Source organism: Pristiophorus japonicus, chromosome 8, assembly GCF_044704955.1.
Source record: "Pristiophorus japonicus isolate sPriJap1 chromosome 8, sPriJap1.hap1, whole genome shotgun sequence".
Taxonomy (NCBI): domain Eukaryota; kingdom Metazoa; phylum Chordata; class Chondrichthyes; family Pristiophoridae; genus Pristiophorus; species Pristiophorus japonicus.
The window spans coordinates 205,807,278-205,826,443 of record NC_091984.1 but is presented as its reverse complement, the minus strand read 5'-3'; the positions used below and the strand labels follow the sequence as shown (position 1 = coordinate 205,826,443).

General features: G+C 43.5%; 1 protein-coding gene across 1 annotated transcript in view; it reads left to right on the top strand.

The window, feature by feature from the left end:
- Positions 1-7,775: 7,775 nt before the first annotated feature.
- The window catches only part of LOC139268948 (E3 ubiquitin-protein ligase RNF34-like), a 32,629-nt gene continuing 21,238 nt past the window's right edge, over positions 7,776-19,166 (top strand). The window contains exons 1-3 of the mRNA XM_070887829.1: positions 7,776-7,942; positions 13,901-14,119; positions 18,089-18,484. Coding sequence (XP_070743930.1) covers positions 7,937-7,942; positions 13,901-14,119; positions 18,089-18,484 — 621 coding nt within the window. The 5' untranslated portion in view covers positions 7,776-7,936. The remainder of the gene's footprint in view (positions 7,943-13,900; positions 14,120-18,088; positions 18,485-19,166) is intronic.

Genomic DNA, 19,166 nt, shown 5'->3' with positions numbered 1-19,166 from the left:
TGCACCGGTGGCGAGAAGGGCAATGCGTTCCAGACTTTGTGGCAGATCTCCAGCGACTGGCGAGCCTATGTAAGTTCCCAGATGCATGCAGAGCAGAGCTACTATGAGACTTTTTTAATTGAGGGCATCGGGCATGCTGGAGTTTTCAGGAAACTGATTGAGACCAAAGACTTGACCTTGGAAGCCCAGACATTTAACTCAGGGGAGGAAGAGACCAGAATGATGTATGACAAAAGTCTTGGCTCAAATGCAGCAAACGACCAGGGAGTCAACATTGTTAATGTGGCACACAGTTCTCTAGGCAGACAAGGGCAATCGGACATGCCCCAGCATGTAGTCGAACCCAAAGGAGGAATTCAACAGAGACAATGGCTAGCTGAACGGTGATTCATGCCATCGCAATGGACAATGCAGCCAATAATGGGGCCATCAACACCTGTTAATGGTGCACTTAAGGACAGTTACAGAGAGAGTCAGAGACGATCGACTGGTAATGGACCTTTGTTTCCAACAACGGGGCCTCCAGCTCATGCTGGAGGTGTGGAGGCAAACACCCAGCCAGAGCTTGCAGGTATCAGCATTATACCTGCAGAAACTGCAACGTCAGCGGTCACTTGGCGCGTATGTGCAGGAAGCCTGCAGCCAGGTTGATGTACGAGGAGGACGGGCCCGATGTAAGCCCTATGAGACCAAATGAATACTGGGGGAAATTGCTAGAAGCTGAAGTTCAGCGAGTTCATGTGGAGCACATATACAGTTCATACACCAGGACGCTACTGATAATGATGAAAGTGCTCCTCAATGGCAACCCAGTATTAATGGAGCTAGACACAGGGGCCAGCCAGTCCCTGATGAGTATCAAACAGTTCGAAAGGTTGTGGGTGCCCAAGGCCAGGAGGCCAAAATTATTGCCGATTGACGCACAGCTACAGACATATACAAAGGAGATCATTCCGGTGCTCGGCAGCGCCACGGTAGTCGTGACCCACAAAGATTCGGAGAACAGGTTGCCACTCTGGATTGTCCCGGGGGACGGTCCCGCACTACTGGGGAGGAGTTGGCTTGCTGTCATGAACTGGAAATGGGGCGATGTCAATGCAATTTCTTCTGTAGAGCGAGTATCATGCTCACAGGTCCTAGACAAATTTGACTCATTATTTCAACCCGGCATTGGCACTTTCATGGGGGGCAAGGTAGTGATTCACATAAACCCGGACGCCAGGCCAGTACACCACAAGGCCAGAGCGGTGCCCTACGTGATGCGGGAAAAGATAGAATGTGAATTGAACCGCCTGCCGAGGGAAGGCATCATCTCGCCAGTCGAATTCAGTGACCGGACAGCGGATGGGTCGGTCAGGATATGTGGCGATTACAAGGCCACCATCAATCGGGTGTCACTCCAAGACCAGTACCTGCTACTGAGAGCGGAGGACCTCTTTGCGACGCTATCCGGTGGCAAACTTTTTTCAAAATTGGACCTGACCTCAGCTTACATGACCCAGGAGCTGGCGAGTGAGTCGAAGAAGCTGACCACCATCACGACACACAAGGGGTTGTTTGAATATAACAGATGTCCGTTCGGGATTCGTTCGGCCGCCGCGATCTTTCAGCAAAATATGGAAAGCCTCCTCAAGTCGATTCCAAGGACGGTGGTTTTTCAAGACGACATCCTCATCATGGGTCGCGATACGGAAGAACACCTCCACAACCTGGAGGAGGTGCTACGCAGACTGGACCGGGTAGGGCTGCGACTGAAAAAGGCGAAGTGCGTCTTCTTAGCTCCAGAGGTAGAATTCCTGGGGAGACGGGTAGCAGCAGACGGGATCAGACCTACTGCATCCAAAACGGAAGCGATCCAGAGAGCACCCAGACCCCTGCATTCGTTCTTGGGGCTCCTGAACTATTTTGGTAACTTTCTTCCCAAATTGAGCACGCTGTTAGAGCCGCTACACGTGCTCCTACGCAAAGGTCATAATTGGATCTGGGTGGACAGCCAGGAAAGGGCTTTTGATAGAGCACGCAATTTGTTATGCTCCAACAAACTGTTAACGTTATATGACCCATGTAAGAAACTTGTTTTAACGTGCGATGCATCGTCCTATGGGGTCGGGTGTGTGTTGCATCATGCGAATGCCAATGGTCAGTTACAGCCGGTAGCTTATGCCTCCAGAAGTCTGTCCCAGGCAGAAAGGGGCTATGGGATGGTAGAAATGGAAGCGCTTGCGTATGTATATGCTGTAAAAAAAATGCACCAGTACCTGTGCGGCAGGAAATTTGAGCTGGAGGCAGATCACAAACCCCTAACGTCCCTTTTGGCCGACAACAAGGCCATAAATGCGAATGCATCGTCCCGCATGCTGAGGTGGGCACTCACGTTAGCCGTCTATGACTACACAATTCGGCACAGACCGGGCACTGAAAACTGCGCCGATGCACTCAGCAGGCTCCCACTAGCCACCACTGAGAGGGCAACTGAGCATGATGCTGAGATGATCATGGCTGTTGAAGCTTTCGAAAGCGAAGGCTCACCTGTGACAGCCCATCAGATTAAAGTCTGGACAAATAAAGACCCGCTACTGTCTTTAGTTAAGAAATGTGTCCTGAATGGGGACTGGGCAGCCACGTATGGGGCATGTCCTGAGGAATTTAAACCGTTTCATAGGCGCAAGGATGAACTCTCGATTCAGGCTGATTGCCTACTGTGGGGAAACCAAGTAGTCATGCCCCAGATGGGAAGAGAGGTGTTTATCAGAGAACTTCACAATGAGCACCCGGGCATTGTCATGATGAAGGCAATTGTCAGGTCACATGTTTGGTGGCCAGGGATAGATGCAGACCTGGAACTTTGTGTTCGCAGGTGCAACACATATGCTCAGCTGGGCAACGCACCCAGGGAAGCCCCCCTTAGCCCCTGGTCCTGGCCCACCAAGCCATGGTCACGCATCCATGTGGACTATGCAGGTCCTTTCATGGGAAAAATGTTTTTGGTTGTAGTAGACGCCTACTCCAAATGGATTGAGTGTGCCATTTTAAATTCAAGCACATCCTCTGCCACGGTAGAAAGTCTAAGGGCAATGTTCGTCGCCCATGGTCTACCGGATGTCTTGGTCAGCGACAATGACCGTGCTTCACAAGCACTGAATTCCAGGACTTCATGGCAGGCAATGGAATCAACCATGTCAGAACGTCACCGTTCAAGCGGCCTCAAACGGCCAGGCGGAACGAGCAGTGCAGATACTCAAACAGGGGATGCTCAGAATCCAAGGGGGTTCCCTACAAAGCTGCTTATCACGCCTCCTGTTGGCCAATAGATCCCGACCACACTCGTTCACAGGGGTTCCACCCGCAGAGCTGCTAATGAAAAGGAAGCTCAAAACCAGATTATCCCTAATACACCCTACTATGAAAGAAATTGTTGAGAGCAGGCGTCAGTTACAATGTGACTACCATGACAGGAATGCGAGGGCATGATGTATTGATGTCAATGACCTTGTTTTTTCCTTAATTACGCTGCAGGGCCCAAATGACTTGCAGGCATTGTGCTTGCCAAAGAGGGGAATAGGGTTTTGGTAGTTAAACTTACCAATGGACAAATCTGCCGCAAACACGTTGATCAAACTAAAAGGAGGTTCAGCAACCCCATAGAAGAAGCAGAGGAAGAACACGACGCAGAGTTTACTCCACCACAGGTGACCGAACACCGGAACAAAGTGGAGGAGAGCCCAGTCACTGTGGGTAGTCTGGACAGGCCTGAGGCACCGCAAACAGCAGACACTCAGGCCAGCGCCCAACAACCGGAGCCCCAACTTAGGCGCTCGACAAGAGAGCGTTAACCACCAGAGAGACTTAACCTGTGATCCCAATAAGACTTTGGGGGGGGGGGGGGGGAGGTGATGTCATGTATTCAGCTATCATTGTAACCCATGTATAAGCTGACCTCAGTTGTACACCTTGAGAACATTGACCATGAGGGGTGAACTTGTGGGAGACACTCCTAACCTGGACTTTCAGGTATAAAAGGGGAAGTTCCACCCACCTTCATCACTTGAGGTCTTGGTAATAAAGGTAACTGGTCACAGCGTGACCTTCTCTCAAGTATGGGCCTCGTGTGCATTTATACTGTATAGTAAGGATATATCAGTTTAAGCTCTGACCACAGTCTTTAATCCTCCTCGACTATTATAGTGGTGCCAGAGAACTGAAGGATTGAAAATATTACTATCCAAAAAAGGAGAGAAGGATAAGCCAGGAAACAACAGGCCAATCAGCCTAATGTCAGTGCTGGGAAAACTACTACAGACTATTACAAAAGCAAAATACTGCGGATGCTGGAATCTGGAATAAAAATGAAAAATGCTGGAAATCTCAGCAGGTCAGGCAGCATCTGTGGAGAGGAATCAGAGTTAACGTTTCGGGTCGATGACCCTCCGTCAGAACTGAAGAGTGTTCGAAAAGAACAGATTCTTAACAAGCGCTGAAAGAGGGAGAGGAAGAAAGAACAAAAGGGAAGATCTGTGATAGGTTGGAAGACAGGAGAGATAGGAGAGACAAAAGGGATGATGGCCCAAATTCAAATGCTAATGCCAGGAGTTGGAAAAACATGAGTCGAGTGAATGTGAATGGGTGTGAATGGTGGGATAATGACCAACTGCCATTAGAGACTAGGTGAAAAAAAGAAACAGGCTCTGAGGGGTGGCCGGGCAGCGGTTACGCTCTGAAATTTTTGAACTGAGGAACTCTTTTGTTGGGCACTTTACAGCCTTTTGGACTCAACATCGAGCTGCCATTTTGGTGAGGGCGGGAGGTCACTTACACGCTTTGCGCACTAGCGGCCGTCAGCGGGCGGTTCTCATCATTTTATGAGATTTCCAGCACTTGCAGTATTGTGTTTTTGAATCAGCAGAGTGATAGTAAGAATCAGCAACAGTGCCATCAGGCAACACCTACATACTGCTGAGCTGTTCAACAATACCAAGTTCGCTGACTTGTGGGCCTCTTCAAAAATGTGAACCCATGAACAGGCAATGCAAAATCACGTGGAGTGCTGTAGCTGTTTCTCAGGCTGATTTTGATACATCCACAACCCTTATTATTTTACATAACTTGCATTGCAGGATTAGTATAGTGAGGTGCATTTCATTCAATTATAACGGGTGAGGGTGACGTAATCACAAGTGAAATCACTAACAGTGCCGTAAATTTTTAGCATGTGCTGAGAATGACATCATCAAGTGGATGACATCACAGGTCGACTGAAAACAGGAAGTACACTGTCGCTAATCAAACTAAAGAGCTGTGACAACTGATGGAGCATTGTGTGTGGGTCACGGATTGTTAACAAGTTTATTGGGTAGAAAGTGTAGGGGTGGGTCACCTTTTACATTACAAAGTGAATAGTGTGTGTCATGATTTCCAGATTCTGTCCAGTCCAATTATGTCACTTGCCACACATGTGCCCAGCTTTCCCAGAAATCAACTCACTGCTGATCCAGGTCTAGAGGAGGAGAGGGAGATAGTGGTGCAGGTGTAAAGGGGGTGGGGTGGGAAGAACGTCATCCAGGTCTAACAGAGGTTGGGAGAATATAATCCATCTTCCCATCTGGATCACGTTACTCCCGCTTCCCACTGTTCTCTGTGTTATTCCCCCTCCCCTCCCAGAACTTCTGACCTTCCCCCTATGGTCCCCTCACTTGTTTCTCCCACCTCCGGTCTCTTCTCTCTTACGTTTCCCACTCCACTCCCCCCCCCGCCCCCCCCCTCAAGTCCCCTCTCTTTCTCCCGCCCCAGGTCTCCTCCCTTCCACCCGCCCCCCCCCAGGTCCCCGCTCTCTCCTTTCCACTCCCCCCCCCAAAGTCCCCTCTCTCTTCTCCCCTCTCCACCCCCCAGATCCCAGCCCCCCCCAGGTCCAGTCTCCGTCCATCTCCCCCCACCCCCGGTCCCCTCTTCCCCCCCCAGGTCACCTCTCTCTCCCCCTCCCCTGGTACCCCCTCTCTCTCCCTCCCAGGTCCCCCTCTCTCTCTCTCCCCCCTCCCCTTTCTCTGCCACCCCCAGATCCCCTCTCTTCCCCCCACATCCCCCCCCCATTCCAGGTTCTCCCTCTCTCTCTCTCTCCCTCCCAGATCCCCTGTCTCTCTCCCTCAGGTCGCCTACCAGGACCCCCCTCTCTATCCCTCCCAAACACCCCCCCCCTCCCTCCTAGGTACCCCTTCCCTCTCCCTCCTCCAGGTCCTCTCTCTATCTATTCCCCCTCCCTCTCCCCTTGGTCCCCCCTCCCTTTCCTCCCCCTCTCCCCGCAGGTTCACCCTCACTCTTCTTCCACCCCCCCCAGATCCCACCCTCTCTCTTCCTACCCCTCCCCAGGGTCCTCCTCTCTCTCCCATCCCCCACCTTCCCTTCTCTCACCCACCCCACCCGCGTCCCTTCTCTTCCCGCTCGACCCGTGAACCTTCTCTCCCTGCTGCAATCTCCTGACCTTTTCCAGGTAAGCATAGGAACATAAGAAATAGGAACAGGGGTAAACCATTTGGCCCCTCGAGCCTGCTCCACCATTCAATAAGATCATGGCTGATCTGATCCTGGACCCAAATCCACTTCCCTGCCAGCTCCCCATAACCTTGACTCCCTTATCGTTCAAACATCTGTATCTCCACCTTAAATATATTCAATGACCCAGCCTCCACTGCTCTCTAGGGTAGAGAATTCCAAAGATCCAAGACCCTCAGGGAAAAGAAATCCCTCCTCATCTCCATTTTTAACAGGTGACCCCTATTCTGAAACTATAGGGGTTCCACATTCCCTCACAAGGGGAAACATCCTCTCTGCATCTACTCTGTCAAGCCCCCTCAGAATCTTATAGGATGCAATATGATCAGCTCTCATTGTTCTAAACTCCAATGAGTATAGGCCCAACCTGCTCAACCTCTCTTCATATGACAACCCCTTCATCTCAGGAACCAACCTTGTGTACCTTCACTGAACTGCCTCCAATGCAAGTATATCCCTCCTTAAATAAGGAGATCAAAACTGTACTCAGTATTGTAAGCATGATCTCATTAATGCTATACAGTTGTAGCAGGTCTTCCCTGTTTTTATACTGCATCGCCCTTGCAATAAAAGTCAACATTCCATTTGCCTTCCTAATTACTTGCTGTACCTGCTTGCTAACTTTTTGTGTTTCATGTACAAGAAGGACCCCCAGATCCTTCTGTACCGCAGCATTTTGTAATCTCTCCCCATTTAAATAATTATTTGCTTTTTTATGTATCTACCAAAGTGGATAACCTCACATTTTCCCACATTATACTCCATCTGCTAATTTTTTGCCCACTCACTTAGCCTATCAATATCCTTTTGCAGATTCTTTGCGTCTTCTTCACAACTTGCTTTCCCCACCTATCTTTGAATCATCAGCAAATTTGGCTACATTACACTCGGTCCCTTCATCCAAGACATTAATATCGATTGTAAATAGTTGAGACCCCAGCACTGATTCCATACAAAAAAAAACTCTTTTGAGTTCACCTGTGAAAACATAAAAACAATAAACGGTGCCACCCGACCTGGGTGACACTAACTGAAAACGGCTGGCAGCAGGCTGGGCGCTGATTAGGCGCATGCCAGGTTCGGGGGCGGGGCGTTGTTTAGGCTCGGTCACCAGCCGCCATACCAGCAGTCACAGAGTGTAATCATACACCGAGATCCGCTCTTTCCCGTCAACAATCTGCACGGAAACCCCCCTCACTTGATATCTCGTCACTTCCGGTGCGCTGCACCTCTCACTGCCGATTGGTTGGTGCGCCTGTCCATCAGGCGAGGCCCGGGGCCGGATTCTGAGCGGAGAGAACGGCTGTCCGTTTGAGGGACTCTGCGCTCGAGCCCCTGCGCGCAGGCCTGACATGTTGCTATAGTTTCGGGACGTGGAGTAAGGAGAACTGTCATGAAGGTACTCATCGGGTTGATGTTTTGAGATCCGTCGTGTGGCTGCGGTGGCTGGCAGCTCCTGTGATAACGAAGCTGCCCCTCGATCGGGACAGTAATTACTGTCGCGGGCAACTGTGCGCAGATAACAATAGTTGGAAAGACGGCACGAAGGACTTGATGCAGTTTTGAAACCGCTTTTCCAAGTTTGAGGGACCCCAGCAGCATATTCAGCCATCCTTTTATTGCTGAAAGTAGCGTAATAGGCGGAGAAAATGCGAGTTTGCTTTTATTGATGATGGTGGTGGTTCTATTTTAATTTTGAAATTTGCATTACAACACAAGTGTGAAAGTGAGGCGTATTATTTATTGTGTATTTACCAGTGGGACAGCAGGAAAGGGAGGGAGGGAAGGGTGTCTTTACTGTCTGTGTTATGGCCTGTCAGCAACCAGAGCCCAGGCCTAAATGTCGCGGAGGGAATTGTAGAAATGTAAAAAGCTTTCCAGCAGCAATCCTTGGGCATTTTGACAGATAGTGTTTGCTGTACTCGATGCCAGAACTAGGGGTAGATGGAAGAGAAGCATGCCTGATTCAGACTATCTGTGATGACCAATACTTACCAGCATTTATGTTTTTGTGGGAAAGATTGATAACATTCGCTATTTGGTTGTGCTCATGGTATTCAAAATAGATCAATTTTGGTGATTCTCCCCATTGGTTAAGTGGATGCAATGTGAACATTATTCAAGCCCATTACAATACAATTGGCATCTTCGTAAAATACATCTGTAAGGGGTCTTTTAAAATTCTGCTTGTCTACTATTATGCGTAATTGAAATCCTACTGCCAATTTGCTATTGTGTAAATCTTGCAACTAATCAAAAACGTTTTCAATGGAAGTGTATCAATATAATCTATATAGTATAATCTGTTTGTGTATAGTACTTAGATTATATTGGCGTTTCCCAAACTGTTTATTGCTCCCCCCTCCCTCCTCCCTCCTCCCTCCTTTCCCACTGGAGATTCACAGCCCAGGCTTGCCTCCCTCTTTTTAAGAAACCATGGGTCGAAATTAGTCTTCATCAGTTCTGGAAACAGGCTGACGATTTTCAATCAACCCATTTCGCGCTACTGGCGAAGATCAATTTCACTCCTTGTATTTTCACATCAAACAAGAGGATCCTATTTTCTTGACTAACATAACAACTTGCATTTATGTATTGCCTTTAACGTAATGAAATGTCCCAATGTGCTTCACAGAAGTGTAATCAGCCAAAAATTGACATCAAGCCAAAGGAGGACACATTAGGGCAGATGACAAAAAGCTTTGTCAAAGACATAGGTTTAAGAAAATGTTGATTCAGAGTTGATTGAAAAAATGCAGCACTCCTCCTTGAGTTTTCAGAATTTTGCCAAAACATTACTACAAGTCAACCAATGTTCCCGCTAAGCTGTGGCCTCGTGGTCATCTGCAATGTCCCGCGCAGGCTGCTCACTGGCATTGTAACTACCACACGTGCGCAAAAATTTGAATGGGCAGCTTACAGGGCACATTGGCCATCGCACTTCTTCAATTATCTTCACCTAACCTTTCAGCTGACAAAGCTTCAGTTTGGAAAAAAAATCTGTTTATCATTGAGGACAGGATGTTTGGTCTCCAGGTGGCATTTACGATTGCTTGATTTCTTCCAATCCTGAGCAAAAACTTGAACACAAACCAATCCATTGCGGACGACAGTTTTTGTCAGAACTAGTACATGTGAATCCGAAGTCCAAGGCGGCAGGAACTTTTGCCTGGCTATTCCTTCCACAGGATCAACATCCTCAACTTTATACTTCAAAAGGCTTCATTCCTTCACAGTTATTAAACAACAAATATCTCAGTCACATCAGTTATATAGCACGCGGGAGCTCGGGGCACTGGGGTGTTCGGAACACTAAATTGAAATGGCAGATCAGTGCAGTATCTATTCATGCAAGGATCACCTATTCTGGTAGCAAACTGAAAAAACACTGCTTACCTGGGGGAGGCCTGCAGCTGCCACTGATGCAACCTCATCTCACTATTCTGCTTTACAATGGTAGACTGGCAATCAAAAGTCTGACTTTCTATAAATTTTAAAGAAACTGAGCAGATTTAAATACAAAGTAAAATGCTATAAACAGTTCTGATTGGTCCAACTTAAGTTTCTAGAAATGAGTGAAAATTCAAACATCCTGCTGAGATCACCCTATGCAAGGCTATATCGGTGTTTACTTTTTATTCAAATTTAATCTTAAATTTGCTTAGTTTCTTTAAAATTTAAAGACATTCAGACTTTGGATGCAAATCCTCAAGCTTTATGAACTTTCATCAGTGGCTCTCCTTCTTGGCCGACCAGTTAATATGCTTTTAGTTAGTGTTGGTTGAGAAATGACACGTGGACTCCTCCCTGCTCTTCCTTGAATAGTGCCATGGAATCTTTCACATTCACCTGAACAGGCAAATAGGGCTTCAGTTTAACAGTCCTCCACAGTTATTAAACACCAATAAGCGACGAAGCAAAGGCGTTCGCCACTGGTCCCAAAGAAAGCTGCCCCACAAAGATCTCGATCACTTTGGCAAGAAGTTTGCCTTTTTTGACGCATAAATAATTTCACTGTAATGTAATGGGGAATCCCTGGAGCGCTTTGCTGTGATGTCAACAAGTTGTCTAAGCAACCAATCACAATGCAGAATTCTCAGACAGGAAACCAGGAAGAGACTAGCTGTTTTTATTCAGACTTTAAAAAAATGTTAGAGAGCAAAACAAAGATAGAGACTCGCACATGGGGAAAAGGTAAACTTGAAATAAATATGAACAAACTTTTAAAAAATATATTTTTTGGAAGGTTTCTTAAACATTCAAATTTTTATCATAATGGAGAAATTTGACACTCCACAAAATTAAAATTAGTTTTTCAGGGACATAGCATTTGTTTAGCAGCTAATACGCTGTTAAAACCCCAGTTATACCTAATCCAGCAAGGTCTAAATTTAATGGGATATTTAACGAAATATTTATGAAAGGATATACTTGCTTTGGAGGCAGTTCAGAGAAGGTTCACTAGGTTGATTCCGGAGATGAGGGGGTTGACTTATGAGGAAAGGTTGAGTAGGTTGGGCCTCTACTCATTGGAATTCAGAAGAATGAGAGGGGATCTTATCGAAACGTACAAGATTATGAGGGGGCTTGACAAGGTGGATGCAGAGAGGATGTTTCCACTGATGGGGGAGACTAGAACGCGAGGGCATGATCTTAGAATAAAGGGCAGCCCATTTAAAATTAAGAGGAGAAATTTCTTCTCTGAGGGTTGTAAATCTCTGGAATTTGCTGCCGCAGAGAGCTGTGGAAGCTGGGACATTGAATAAATTTAAGACAGAAATAGACAGTTTCTTAAACGATAAGGGGTTATGGGGAGCGGGCATGGAGGTGGAGCTGAGTCCATGATCAGATCATCCATGATCTTATTGAATGACGGAGCAGGCTCGAGGGGCTGTATGGCCTACTCCTGTTCCTATTTCTTATGCTCTTATTATTGCCACGTAAAAGCCCAAGTTTTCATCAGTTTCACTGATCACACTGATTGCCGGCTATGGGGTGGGGGTTGGGGGCGGGAGCTGAGCACAGCCAGTGTCAGAGCAGTGAATGACTGACCGCAACTTCAGGATTTCTGCGTTTAGATACACATGTGCTACATCCTGAAATTGCGGTCAGTTTCAAAGGGGTAATAACAACGAACACTGTTAGTTCACCGTTGTTATCCACTGCAAATTCCGGCCCAATGTCTCATCTGGAAAAACACCATTTCAATACAGTATTGATATCTCAGCCTAGATTAAGAACTGGAGTGGGTTTGTAATCCAAATGTCTAAGTTCAAAATCTTTTATAAATATCTTGAAGCCCATTGTAAAATTATGAAATTACTCTTCCTATCAATAAATTATGAGGATTATGGATAGTGCAATAACCTTTTTCCGCTAGTGAGCAAGTGTCAAGCTACAAATCACTAAAACTTAGAGGAAATGCTGAAAATGATGTAGGAAGATGTAGGAAGTCACAAGGGGGCTTTAACGATTTAAAGGTAATTATTTGGGGGGACATTTAGCTAATTTTAAGTGCAAATGATTTTGATTTCAATACAGGATCTCATGCTGGCAGATGTGATTGCAGAACAGCAGAATTGTAGTCTTACTGTAGAATACTATCAGGACTGCCCCTTTGTATTTAGCAAAAACAATCTGGGCCTCTGCTGGCCCCAACCCCACTGGAGAGTGCTCCAGCTTGAATCCAATGACCGACATCAGGATGCAGTTCAGGGTGAGCAGCTTACCTGAATCTTCTCCATGTTTCGAGTGGCAACATCTTGGGTATGAATCAGCACAGTGAAGGTAAAACCTGGAGGGTTACAGTCAAGAATCACCTTTTTTAAATGAGACCTCAAAATAGCTCCAGCCTCTTCGTTGCCACAGCAGCATCTCACCCTCGCAAAGAGTTCAAATCAAGCCTCTTGCATTTCTTTCCCAGTGTTTCTTTAAGCATTGAGTGCCGATGATCTCATCAGTGAGAGCAGGCTGGGAAGGGTAAGTGAACCCAGCAGTCTGAGGGAGCTGAATTAATGGACGATGGAGGAGTTTGAGAACGGGGATTGGAGTTTTGAAGCACTTGCTCGGTGGAGATGGAGGTAGCTCACGACTCTTTCTTGGACCGTGGCGGAGTCATCATGGGGCATCACCCTTGTGGAGAGCCTCTCTTCCTTCTCCTTTAAGACACTCCTTAAAACCTACCTCTTTGAACCTCTCCTAATATCTCATGTGGCTCGGTGTCAAATTTTGTTTAATAATGCTCCTGTGAAGCGCCTTGGGATGTTTTACTACGTTAAAGGCGCTATATAAATGCAAGTTGTTGTTGCATGGCTTAACAGTAGATATTGCTGGCTACAGCACACCGTTTCAGGCACATGCACTAATTTTAGTAGAAAATGCCTTGCATACACACACTTAATACAGATAATTGTACTTCATTTATACTTCATATTTACTGAACATCTACCACCATTCAATAACTAAGGAAGTAAAGCAATCGCAATGATCAAAAACACTTACATACTCTGCTTTTATTCTTAGTATTTTACCAACAATCGCACATAAGGATTAAAGTGCACATGCATATACTGTGCAAAAAAGTATAAAGATCACATGCCCAACGATGGCATCTACTACAAATTTTTTATTTACCAATCAGATACCCTCTCAACCATCAACACCAAAAATGGATTAAGTGGTCATTTGTCTCATTGCTGTTTGTGGGATCTTCCTTTGTGCAAATTTGCTGCCACATTTGCCTACATAACACTAACTGCACTTCAAAAGTAATTAATTAGCTATGAAACATTCAAACCATTCTGAAGACACAATGACATGTCATATAAATAAATTATTTTTCTCTATCTTATCAGCCAGACAGTCCTTTCAAGAGCAGAAATGTGCACCCAGTTGAACAAAAGATATATGAGGATAACTCAGACAGGGAAAAATTACACAAACTTAAAACCCTTTCATAATGTTGCAGATTTTTGCTTTCTTACCAAGTTTGCTTTTCTATGTTACTCAGTCTGTAAGGTCTCTAGTTTCTGTAACATGCTGCCCAGATTGTGTATCAATGCTTTCTGTGCCTTCCTTTTATTTCATCTCTGAACTGCAGTATATAACCTGAAAATATTGACCACTGTGAGTAGGGTTAATTGGAAAATATGGTGTTGAATTTGTGCTGTAAAATGTAGCCACACTTTTTCTGTCTCCATTATTATCTCTGCAATGAAGTAAATGTATTAAACTATCTCTTCTAATTTGTTTTTTTTTGAAGAATTGTGCAGTTTGTTGGCCAATATTCTATGAACCTCTGTTCTTGGGCAAACAATGTACTTCAGTAAAATTGTGCCAATTTGTATCTGTTTTGTAGGCTGGGGCCACATCAATGTGGGCTTCATGTTGTGGTCTGCTGAATGAAGTAATGGGTACTGGAACAGTGCGTGGCCAGCAACCTGGGTTCAGTGGAGGTACGGGGCCATTCAGATTTGCCCACAGCACAGGGTACTCTTCATATCCATCCCCAATGCCTGAAGTCCCAAATTTAGTCTGTAAAGGTTGTGGGCAGGCTTTTTCTCTCTTTAGGAAGAAGGTGAGTTGGGTAATATGTTTATTGTATTTGCTGCACATCTAATTTAGTATTCCTGCATTGAGGGGTGAAAGAAAGGATAGTGTTTGAATAAAACGCTGGATTAACAACAGGTCATATGCAAGTTGCATGCAATAGATAATGATGCTGTGGATTGTATGTCTACTGCATATAAAATGCTTCAGTGTCTACATTCTTCCTGTCCTGTGTGATACCAGTGAAATAAAATCTGTTCATCGTTAGCATTAATGTTTTTGTGACGGGCTGCATTCGTACTTTGTCAGATTTAATTTGTTTCAGCAGTTTGAATTTCATGAAAACTATGACGATAACAAAAGCTTGCATTTACATTGAGTCTTTTAACATAGAACTTGGATCCACAAACACCCATTTGTTATTGGTAAACAGAATAGTGCAAAGGTATTTTAAAGGAATGCTTCAGACAGCATGTTCAAAATTAAATACATTCAAGTACATTTATAATCTACAAACCAAACAATCACAGTAATTTTGATCCAAATCATAGCACTTTGGCAATTTTTGTAATCCTTATAGTTCTCTGCTAGCACAGCTAGGCTGGATGTGAGTCATAATGTCTCGATTCTTCTGCTGGTTCTAAAAATGCTTCGATCGGCTTATTCCTTACAAGGTTAAATGTTTTAACTCCGATACCTGTTCGGAGCAGTGCTGTCCTCTCTGCTATTATATTTATTGATAATTATCTATTAGGTGTAGAAAATACATAATTCTAGGGATCCAAATAAAGCAAAACTCCTTGTGATCAATGACAATACACAATGAACAATAGCACAATTTAATAGCAAATAAATTTACATGGCAATATACATTACATTTTGTCCTTCCCTTGTGGTTTGTCTCCTAATTGAGGCTCTGCATCATTCTATGCAAGAGAATCAATTAGACAACAAGATCAAACATACTTGCAATTTAAAATGTAGTACTAATTTACTTTTCCTGTCAATTTTCCCCTACTTTTCCGAGGGCATTAACTTCTTACTGGGGTACAATTCCACATGCACCAAGCAAACACTGGAGCCTTACTTAAGTAAAGAAAGAAAAACTTGCATTTATGTAGCATCTTTCACGACCATCGGATATCCCAAAGTGCTTTACAACCAATTAAGTATTTTTTGAAGTGTAGTCACTGTTGTAATGTAGGAAATGCAGCAGCCAATTTTGCACGACAAGCTCCCACAAACAACAATGTGATAATGACCTTGAGTCCCGTTGCCGAGAGCATGCAGAAAGCAAGCGCAGGCAGTGGAAGGAGCGAGCGGTAAACAGACTCCCCACCCACCCTTTCCTTCAACGATTGTCTGTCCCAACTGTGACAGAGACTGTAATTCCCATATTGGACTGTTCAGTCACCTGAGAACTTACTTTTGGAGTGGAAGCAAGTCTTCCTCGATTTCGAGGGACTGCCTATGGGGATAATGAAAATGACCAGATAATCTGTTTTTGTTATGTTGATTGAGGGATAAATATTGGCCAGGACACCCCTGCTCTTCTTCAAAATAGTGACATGAGATCGTTTGCTCTCACCTGAGGGAGCAGACAGGACCTCGATTTAACCTCCCATCCGAAAGACGGCACCTCTGACAGTGTAGCACTCTCTCAGTACTGCACTGGAGTGTTAGCCTAGATTTTTTCACTCAAGTCTCTGCAGTGGGGCTTGAACTCACAACCATTTGACTTAGAGGCAAGGGTACTATCAACTGAGCCACAGCTGACACTGTCAAAGTGGCTATCTTTAATGTATTAGCAAGTTATTGAATCACTGAAGGCATTATAACTGACTTGAATCCTGTCCAATGTCCACATTTCCAACAGGAGTTGCTGGATAGTGATCAGGAGCAGGAGCCCTGGTTGATCAGCTCCCTCATGAGCTTGGAATGAAACTGCCACTGAACTATTATATGAACCGATTGAAATATAGTGCTGAAGATAAAATAATAGCAAATGACCAACTACAAGACATACTTGCACCTTAATATAATAAAACACCAAAGAACTTCACAGATGAAAAAATAACTGGTTACTGAGCAGTGATAGCAGAAGGGTTAGATGTCTAAGCAATTACAACTTGGAGATATTGTAGATTCAATTTAGAACATATATACTGAGAGCTATAAAGCTGTCGCACTAACTTGAATGCAATACAACAATCAAATTCTTGATCTGCCATTAATTTTTACTAAATTTTCAGCATTACTGGGTTAAAAGAAACCTATCTTGATTGGGCAGGGATTAATGGCATCTACTGAAATTTAAGTCTACAGGAAAATCTGGAGTAAAAAGAAAAGGTGTTTTTACAGGTGGGCTAGATTGGTAATATACCCTAATGTATCTCAACAACTTATGCATGAAAAGATACATTAAAAAACTAGCATCTCTTAAAATTTAGAAAAGTTAAGTTATTTTAAGTTTGTGTGGCAATCTTGATATGTTGCACACATTTTTCTAGATGCAGTTGCATATAGTAACCAACATTATATTGGAGCTCTTGATTAGAGTGAAAGTGCATCTGCAGCCACTTTGTTCTAGCAGATAATAGACACTATCCTTCATGCATTGACTGGTATAATTTGTTTTCAAAATGTCATGTTAATCATGGATAGTGTCATAATAAGTCACTTGGAAAAATTTTATTGAGGCTACAAAACAGAATTAACCATTTCCTGGTTTCTATCCGGGATCTCAACTGGGAAGTGCAGTGCAGAGGAAAGAATTGGGTCTAGGCTATGATGGTCAAGTAGCTTGCTATGTTGACTCACAACTGAATGGCTATTTGAATGAGGTACAAAAATGTAGAACCATATCACAACATGACTCGCTGTTCAAGGAAGGATGGGGGGAAAAAATGTTGACTACTTATATGGTATTGATAAATGGCCCTTCTACTTCTGCAATGCAAGTTCCAAGATTGCAGAATGTTTAGGAACTACAGTTGCTATAAATTCTTTGGAAAATAAATTTATAATCTTAACATAACATTACATGCTGAATGACATCAGATGGAATTGATTCCAATTGTCAACAGTTTTGAATTGTATCTCATTTTGATGGTTTTTTGGGGGGTGGATTGCAGTTACTTTCACTGCTCTTAAATACAGTTCCCCCTTTCCATTGGCCCAGTGAGTACCTTTCTAGTGTTGCTAACAGCAAATCCTGGAAAAACTTACAAAATAATGCTGTGTAAGCTTAATAGTTTTCTTAGAAATATTGTAAATTTTATTGCTCTTGTATTACAAACATTATTTCCAGTCATACGTTTGTCAGCTACTGAAAATTCAAACAGCAGCTGAAGGATAGTTAGAATATATTTATAATAATTTCACTGGTTTACCTTTTGCTTTTTGCTATTGATAGCACAATAATTTTAATTGAAAGATTTTTGAAATTATTGGTTGGTAGTTTTCATTTCCACTTGTTATGTGCCACTTAGTATGTTCTATATTTCTGTTGTCACGGTTTCCTAGATGTTTCCCTATTCTTACATTACTTGCTTGCTTCATTCCCTAGAAAGAGATCCAGCACTGCCTCCTTTGAGTACATAGATAAAGGAACATCTAACACTCATTAAAGCTCATAGATTTAAAGTTATTGTTAAAAAAAATACAGTTACAGAATTGAATCCCAAAAATCATGTAATAAAAAGACAATTTGGTGTATTCAATCACCATAAATAAGTCATCCAAATCATAATACATTGTACATTATATGGCAATAACACCGCATTGTTATAAAATAGATTACCGACTCATTGACCAGTGGAAACATTTTTCCTTATTTACCTTAAAAAATCTTTCTAATTTTGAACATCTCTATCAGAGCTCCTCTTACCTGTAATTTAGGGGAGATTTGTTTTGAAGTCATACTGAAGTTACTTCACTATGAAGAGCCTAGCTGGTGAAGCCCACTGTCTAAAAGTATTTATCTTTTGTTTACCAGTACATATGTAAAGATTGCAAGAAGAATTTCTGTTCATTCTGTTCAGTGATGCAAGAAAGTCTACGAAGATGCTACACATGTCAAGTGCTACAACAAACTTCCTTCCAACGCAATGAGCTCATGAAATTAAAAGTAAAAGATCTACGTCAGTATCTAAGCTTAAGAAACATACCCATAGACACTTGTCGTGAAAAGGAGGACTTGGTACAGCTTGTATTGAGCCATCATGATTCAGGTGCTGATGGTGTAGACACGGAGAGTATGCGTTCATCGAGATCACAGAGTTCACAATTTTATACTAACCCTTCTGCCGCCTCCTCGGCATCAGCAGCACCAGCTTCTCAGGGGATTTCCTCCCATCAAAGACCCAGCTCAGGAACTCCAAATATGCAACAGGTACATTATAACTTTTCAAATGCATTGAATTTTGTTCCTAATGATTGGAGAAAGAGACAACTGGTACAGTTTTTACAAAACCTTTCAGAACTGAGTTATTTGTGCCTTTAAAAATTTCTTAATTTGCAGAAGTTGTCTTTTTTTTAGCATTTAAGAATATACAATCCAGAATGTTTGTAATAAAATGTTTCTGCACTAATGGCATTCTATGAATTCATTGGAACAGTTTTCCAAAACATGAATGCACATTGCCTCCGAAACCTGGAAGAGCACATTCGCTTTTTGTTTCTTGGCCTTCTGTGGATATCCCTCGTGCATTTTGTCGAAGTACTCGCTATCCCAAAGTTCCATGCAATATATATACGTATGTTTTCAGAGGTGAAAGTGTCCAGTTTTCTGTGAAATTAGACATCTGTTTTGGCTAAATTATTTTCAAACTCCTTGAGCATTGCTATTAAGCTGAAGTAAAATGATCTGGGTAATGTTTTGATATTGTCTGGAATAGGAAAGAGGGAAGGGAAGAAAAAAAGGTGTTGACATTGAAAATGATTTCATGCTAAGGATGTGTTTTATACAATTGCAATCTGAAATATTAGAAATTGTTTTGCAGAATTAAAAACAAATGAGCTGAGGGATATCATAACTGGATAACAGTATGTACTTTACATTTTCTGAGAAATAT